The sequence below is a fragment of the Glandiceps talaboti genome, chromosome 1 (genome assembly GCF_964340395.1).
Source record: "Glandiceps talaboti chromosome 1, keGlaTala1.1, whole genome shotgun sequence".
Lineage (NCBI taxonomy): Eukaryota > Metazoa > Hemichordata > Enteropneusta > Spengelidae > Glandiceps > Glandiceps talaboti.
In genome coordinates, this window is record NC_135549.1 from 18627126 (window position 1) to 18635282 (window position 8157).

The 8157-nt window shown below is 36.3% G+C and overlaps 1 protein-coding gene across 1 annotated transcript; it reads right to left on the reverse strand.

The window, feature by feature from the left end:
* Positions 1-204: 204 nt before the first annotated feature.
* LOC144453987 (uncharacterized) lies at positions 205-8143 on the reverse strand. The gene is made up of 8 exons (XM_078145370.1): positions 7849-8143; positions 6753-7016; positions 5820-5931; positions 5234-5376; positions 4632-4770; positions 3674-3815; positions 2949-3156; positions 205-2404 (listed from the first exon to the last, which is right to left on the reverse strand). Exons 1-8 carry the CDS (start codon positions 8036-8038, stop codon positions 693-695), a joined length of 2910 nt encoding a protein of 969 aa, XP_078001496.1. The 5' UTR covers positions 8039-8143; the 3' UTR covers positions 205-692.
* Between the last annotated feature and the right edge of the window lie 14 nt (positions 8144-8157).

An 8157-nucleotide genomic window follows, 5' to 3' on the forward strand; every position in this document is an offset into this window, starting at 1 on the left:
TTATGTCATGGTTTTGTTACCTTGTAGATATTAGTATTTCTACTAAGTCAGACACTTTACAGACTTCTTAGCAGTCTGCACAAATTAAAAAAAAAAAAATGATCAATATACATAATTATCACATTGTAAAACACTAACATTTATTAAACAAAGGATGTTGAAATTCAGAAGAAAGGAATAACAATCAAGAAAAAGAAGAAATTCAATGAATATCTGGGAACCTTTGAAAGGGAGAGAATTCATATAACTGCTGTTTTGCAATAACTTCAAAACGTAGTCTCGGTTACCCAGAGTTCACTTCAGCAACCCTGGGGCTGGGGCATAACAACATCAGTGATTGGAACAATAATGGCTGTGTGGAGAGGCTGACCCACAGCATCACCTCTGTAGTAAAATCACATGACGGCATCCCTTGCTACGAGTATTTTAGTTAATCTCTGAACACAAAGACGATTTTCAAACCATTTATAGAATGATTTCTGTGAAATATATACAGAGTTGATGAAAATGAAAATTTGGAATCATTTTTGTCCAATCAGTGGCTGTCACAGATTTCGACAGCGGGCATGTTCCTCTTTTACACGAATGACTTATGCTGTGCCCCAGACTCTTACTCAGCCATGAAGTGCGCCCTCAGCAGGTGAGGTTGGGTAAGTGAGACTAGCAATCTGTGATAGAGTACTACATTCATATTACCAATGCTGCCAATATGGTGGTGGAGGTGTTGGATAGTTGAAATAACTCTGCATGTGATACTCATGTAGCCATGCATTATACATGTATGCATTGTACCAATCCCATGAAGGGTCACCCCTGTCTGGATAATTTCCTTGGTATGGTCTTTCCCACTGGGAATGGTGATCCATCCCAGGTGGACCCTGATATGGTGGTCCTGGATATGGAGGTTGTGCATACTGGGAAGTCTGAGTTGGATTACCGTTATCATAATCATATCTATCTGTTGTATAAGTGTTAGGGACATCGTTTTGGTAAGTGGTCTCTTGTCGTTCATATTCACCTGTGTGCATGCTATTATTGATATGACTTGTACCATAAGCACCTTGGCTAGCATCTTGCCACGGGTTGTAATACTGGCTAAATTCATTATAAACATCACCATCTGCATACAGCTTGCTTGTATCTATATCATAATCACCGTCATCAGTTTCTGAACTATCCTCCTCCTCCTCCTCCTCCTCGTCATCTTCCTCAACACTCTCTTCTTCATCACCATTGGCATTCCAATCTCCTTGTTCAACCACATCCTTTCTCTCCTTGGCCTCCTTCACTGAACTGTCACCATCGCTTGTATTGTCAATGTAACTTAAACCATTTGTTTTCTCATCAGTAAATACACTTTCTGAATTATAATCTTGTTCATAGTTTAAACGCATAATTGAATTCTGCATTGTTTCTGAGTAGGTAGTTTGATTCACACCTGTCTGAAAACAGTTTTCTGCAATCTGTGTTTCAAGTATACCAGCCTGAGCTTGAAAGGAAGTGGAACTAGTTGTGTCATACTGTGAATCTCTGTTATCTATGTTTAGATCTGACAACTTTGTAACATTTTCATTGAGAATACATTCAAGTTCATCCTTACTATCATTGCCTTCTTCATGCACATCTACTTCACTGGCATAAAGTTCAACTCCTGCAACATTACTTTTTTCGGTGTCATTTTCATCTTCCTTTAATAGTGGAGATACATCATTCCTCTCTATTGCAATCATACTATCTTCTGCATCATGGTGAACTTGAACGTCAGACCTCACATCCTCAACAACAACAGTAGACACATCCTCAACAACAACAGTAGACAACTTATCAGCACTAGCTATGTTATCCACATCCTTTACATCTTTTGCGTAAAATTTCTTCCATGTATCTATACTGGTATTCTTAGTCTTTAAGAAGTCTTCAAAATCATCAACAGCATCTTGATAATTTATTGTCAGTTTTGTTCCTTGATTTCTCACATCATCTGATAAGGGTGGAATCACACCTATATTGAGAGGTTCATGGTTAGAAGGAGAGTCAGTTTGACAGCTCTTCTCAGCAGTTACTAGTCTGGCCCTAGTTTTGATGGGTTCTCCACCACCATCGTGTACTTCCATACCTACATCCTTCCGCTGTTTTCTTCTCACACTCCTTAAATCCTTAGAAGGCCAGACCATAGCATTAGGTATATTGTCTTGGCTTTCAACACTCTTTTTCTTCCTATTGTTTGTGTCTGCACCATTCATAAACTGCCTTATTTCTTTCGTATCTGAGTTACTCTGGGGTAGGCTTGTACTTGGATCACCACCATCATAGAAACCATTGTGAAGCTTACCATTAGTTTCTTCTGGTGGATTTGACATCTCGTCTTTGTTGTCTTGGTTCATCAAGTCACTGGTAATGGTGTCTGTAATATGGTAAGACAATTTATAAGCTAAAGAATAGAATTCTTTGAAAACACTACCTGTTTCTTTCTGGTATAAGTAATGTCAAGGAAGCATGGAAGTTAACGGAATATGGTCTTAAATCACAAGTGTGGTATGGGTTCCATAGGGTCCCCTCAATTGTAACTTGAATGATACTCTTCATACAACTGAAAGCAGATCATGAGATCACATTACAATGGTAGTTAATTAATTAATTAATTAATTAATTAATCAATCAATTACATTGTAATTGTTTTTGTTCAATTACATTATTTGTATAATCATTATATGAGATTATTACGAACACTGTCTAAACTTAAAATGCTACATCTTCTCATTTTGAAAATATTTAGAGGATCACAGATTTGAGTAGACATAAGCTATAAGACTTCACCATTGCTTTTTATCTTACAGTATAACTTTGCAACTTCTAGTCTTTTCTATCGACATCCTGTAAATAGCTACAACTCAACCTATACCTTTCACTCACTTTTCCAGACATAGAAATAAGAATACACAACTTACCAGGCAGTTTTTTCATAGCAATGTGACAGTCCTGTTGAATTGTTAGTAATTGATGATATTCTTGTCCACTTGCTGCATACGTAACTGCTATACCTTGTGTGCCAAATCTGCCTGCTCTACCAATCCGATGTAAATATGTCTTAGCATCGTAGGGAACATCTAAGTTGACTACAAGATTCACTCTCTCAGCATCAATTCCCCTGGCAGTCTGAAAATCATGAAAAAACAATCACAGCTAATTTCTCTGGGGAAGACTTACAATGAAAATGAGATTGTGAGCCTTATTGGCAATAGCGCCCTCTCTGTTGTATAGTGAACATGGATGGAAGCCTACGCTGGATGTAGCATAGGTGTTTGCGTGAGTGTGGCAATTCATAACTTGGCAAACTCTGAAATGAACTTTTCAAAACACAGTGCCCTCTATCAATTCAGCATTGCACATTTTATTATTGCAATTCTATCAACTGATACAAGGTGAAGTGATACATACCACATGTGTTTTTGTCGATGACAGAAAAATTATAATTACTGGTAACCATTAAACAACTGTATTTTTGAGCTCTTCACATACAGTATATATATTTGACTAGCTGAACAGAAAAAACTGTTGTTTGAATAAAGACAAAACTCAACCAAAGTCTAAGGCAGACATTACTTTTAACTCTATTCATTATGACATTGTCTATCTTTAGCCATCACCATTAAATAGACTCAATTCTACTTACAAGATCTGTTGATATTAGAACTCTACACTGGAATTTCTTTAACATTGCCATAGCTTGCAGTCGATGAGTCTGGTCCTGGCTACCAGATATATATGTGCTTGGCCAGCCTTTGACACACAGATAATCAGATAGGTTTTGAGCTCTGTGAAAAATGAAAGTTGAAAATAAAACCATTTCATAATCACAAATGTACTCTATTATTATATCCAGATTCCACAATGCAAATAAATTATCCATAAAAAAATGGCTACGTAGTGATGAACACAATATGAGAGGCTCTACTTATGCTCGTCAAAGTCTTTGCAAAATTTTCATTCAAAGAAACCGAGTCTTGCAAAAACAATTGAACAGCTTTGATTAAGGAAATTAGCCCAGGCAATCTTTGAATATTTTGACATGCAGAAAACTTGTCAAATTCTATGAAATTTTAAATGTACACAAAAGTGACAAAATCAAGCTGGCATAATGAAATCATAGTTTTATGTATATACTGTAGTGAACTATATTAATTTATAACATCATTTTCCATATAGCCTTCAGTGATTGGTTTAGATTGTACCATGTGGTATGGACTATTGACCCATAGCGACCTCAATTTGCATATAAGGGGTACTAGTCACATTCTATTTTCCCTAGGGTAATATTCATGTAACATGGAAATCTTATTGGGGATTTGCTTTGACTATGGACAGAACATGTGCCTGAGAAGTGATGCAACACTTTTATTGCCTGGCCTTATTTGGGCATTAATAGAGATCATATTACCCTTTCGGCTGCAGGAGATAGTTGCTATATAATGCCCTTGGGGTAATGGATATTTACTAATATCCTCATAACAAGGCAATAGGGATATAAGCTTATGATATTTCACTGTCTGACTTTGTAAAAATAACAAAACACAGATACCCTTTTAACGATCTGGATCGCTGACTCTGTAATGAAGGTACATGTGACTTACCTTGTCTGGTAATTGGAGAATATCAAACACTGGTTGAATGTTACTTGGCTAAGGAGTTGTAAGAGATGTTGCACTTTGATTTCAAATTGTTTATGAGGTAGAGAATTGTAGGACACCACTTTGTAATACTGAACTAGACCTGTTTGAGAGGAGTCTAAGAATTAGTATTGTGCTTCATTCTAGTATTAAAAACACAGAATGATTACAAGAAGTCTTTACCTCCTACAATCTCTATATAAACTTTTGTGATTTCTGGAGCTGTGTAACATTCTGAGGAGGATCATGTTTTCTGCTTTTTAAATTTTTCAGACAAGATGAATATAATATCATGATTTAGCAACATGTAAGTAACAAAAAGCCTTTCCATAAAGATAATTAAAATTGATGGCTTTCCTACACCTGAAAATGACCACATTATCAACCAGAAATGAAGTACTGTACTTTCGACAAAGGACGTTCGAAAACTGTGAAACCAGAATTTTCAAATTGGCAATTTTGAAATTAAACTACAAATTACACTGATGCTCTTCGTGCTAACTGCAAGTTTTGTGTATTTGAGTACATCAAAAAGCATACTTTTTGAAGTTTTTTTTCATCCTTACCTTGCAAAGCCAGATCTTTAGGGTTGAGTCTAACAAAGACAGGATCTCTCATGTATGATGTCAGCTGCTGTGCCAGGTATTCAGGATATGTTGCTGATAATGCTAACATTTGTTTGTTCTCAGGAAGAGCCGAGTAAATCCAGCTGTAAAGTACACATAATTTAAATACACAGATGGAATGAGACATACACTAATTTGTACTGACAGACAGTATGTTAACATTGTGGATACTGACTTCACAACTTATCTCGTACATTTCATAATGACTCTTCCATCCCAATTCTTTGATATCATAACAGAAAATTTAGCTTTCCTATAGATTACTTAACTGTAATCAGACAAACCTAACTGAGGTAACAACAGCTGCTTTTACAGTACAAGCAAGAGGGTAATCATTGTCTATACATAAACATAAACTATATTTGTATAATCAGGACTTCCATCTGAAATGAAAATATGTATGCTTGATAAATGAAGAGCACTGAGAGAAAAAAAGATTACAGTCATAAGTTAACCTACATCGAAGGAAATACAGTGTCTATAGGACAGTGAGTTTTTACAATCACTCCTACATTTCACAACTTACTTGATCTGTTCTTTGAAACTTTCATCTAGTAGTTTGTCTGCTTCATCCAGAACATAAAGTCTGATAGTGTTAGTGTTTATCAAATCTTCTTCTATAAGCTGTTTTATACGACCTGATTGACAGAACAAGAGATAAATGGTTATGGAATAAACCCACAAATGTTAAGGCATGTAATTCACTTACTCCTGATTTATTGATCGTATTTAGTATGTACAGACTGAGGTGAGATGTACATAATACTGAGAAACTTCAACAAATGTAACTATAATAGATGAAGACTTCAGGAAGTGTTGTAGTTTTCTGCATGCCTTATACATCCTACCACTGTCTAACTTACCATGTATGGACTGTGACCATATATAGTACCTCAGACATTTGTTGGCTGTATGATGTAGTACAAGGTATACTAGAAGTCTATACAAGTGTCCATAAGGGATGACCACACAATGTCACATAAGCTCAAAAATGAACTTTTTTTGTTGGGGTGGGGGTGGGGGTGGGTGGGGGGTATTGTGTCAATGTGAGTACTTCTAACCAAATTTCAAAAACTTTCACGCCTTCAATGATATTTTAAGGTGTTTACCATCATGTTTTTACATTGCATCGATCGTAGTCACACCCTACAATTTTCATCATGGTTTACAACTGTATATAAATATGTTGATGTCGCACTTTTGAATGTGCGTTTAGGGGAGGCGGTTTTGTCCTAAATGAACTGAGTTCATTTATTAGGCTTGTGCAACATGTGTGATCTTCCCTAAGTTACATCAAATTAATGTTAGTGTCACAGTAACAGTTCTTGTACAGTACAATTTGTGTGTCCTCTCATAACCATGTATATATTCTTAGTCTCTACAACCATCCAGTGACTACACTGTCACAATGTAATGCATCGTTATAAACTGTGTCTGTTTCTATGCTGTATGATCTTACCTGGCGTTCCCACTGCAATGTGGCATTTGTTCAGTTTTTGTTTGTCTTGTGCTAGTGGCAATCCACCAATGAAGACATGACATCTAAGTTTTAATAGAGCACTTCCAATGGACAGAATCACATCATGAATTTGTACAGCAATCTCTCTTGTTGGTGCCAGTACAAGTACTTGGGTACTGTTGCTATTCAACTGTAAACTTTCTAAGGCAATTACACTGAATACACATGTTTTGCCCGTGCCTGACTTGGCTTGCACTATTAAATCTGTAAAATGAAGAATAAAACTGTCTCATTATTATTAAGTGGAATGGTACTATCAGACAATTAACTGTTCAGTTGGCCACTTGAGCTGATTCAAACCTGATCACACAATATTTTTACTTCATGCACGGTTTTCAAGTGTTATAACTTATTTTTATGCATCGAATTCTGATCATATTTGAAATGTTAATGTTGTACATGGTTGTCTATGATATTATGATAAATTAGTTATAAATGTCTACGGTAAAATGGCTGTCTATGTGTATTAGCTCTGACCATCTTTGTGGTTTGAGGTATTAGCAAAAGCTTATCTTGACTTCAGACAAGTGGCCATGAGTTGACAGGAAATGTCATGTTACATGCTTCCTATATAAGTGGTTTGAGTTAGATGATAACAAGGTTGAAGCAGTAGAATATATAAATGCTATAGTACAAACATATGTCATATTTATATGTGCATATAAATTATAATTGTATATGGTATAATTTGTGTTCCTACAATCTTTGAACAGCCTAAAATTTTGTCTGCAGCTTTTCATTATGTAATTGTGATATTTGTTGACAAGAATGCTGTAATCTTATGAAAGGGAAGGATAAAGGTAAACACTTTGTAAGTCGAATATAAGTGTGCCTGTCAATATATTTATAGATATATAAAAAGTCAAAAGAAAATGACGATGGACTGCTGCCTCCTGCTTCATGCTTGCAGACTGAGTACTGGACTGGGTTAAGACAGTCACGACTTTACATGTATTGTAAATTTAGGGCTGATATGGGCACGGCCCACTAAAATCAAAAGAACACAAAATGACAAATCCGGTTCTATATACAGTACCTAAGCCACATCGTCCTAATGGAATAGCTTTCAACTGTATCGGAGACGGCTTTTCAAAACCCGCAGTAGTCAGGCCTTTCTGTACGGCTTCCGATAACAACAAACCAGCGAAGTCGACATTTTCCGCAATGAGGACGTCCGCTGTTCTGTGCCGTTCACTTATATTGTGAGCAGGTTTATACGAAGCCATGTTTCAATGCATACTACCACCAATGTACGCTTTCCGTATTTCACGTGTTACCGTAAAATTGTGTTCTTTCTTTCCGTTTTCTACGGCGAGCTCTCCGACGACACATTTTCGTAGGGGGC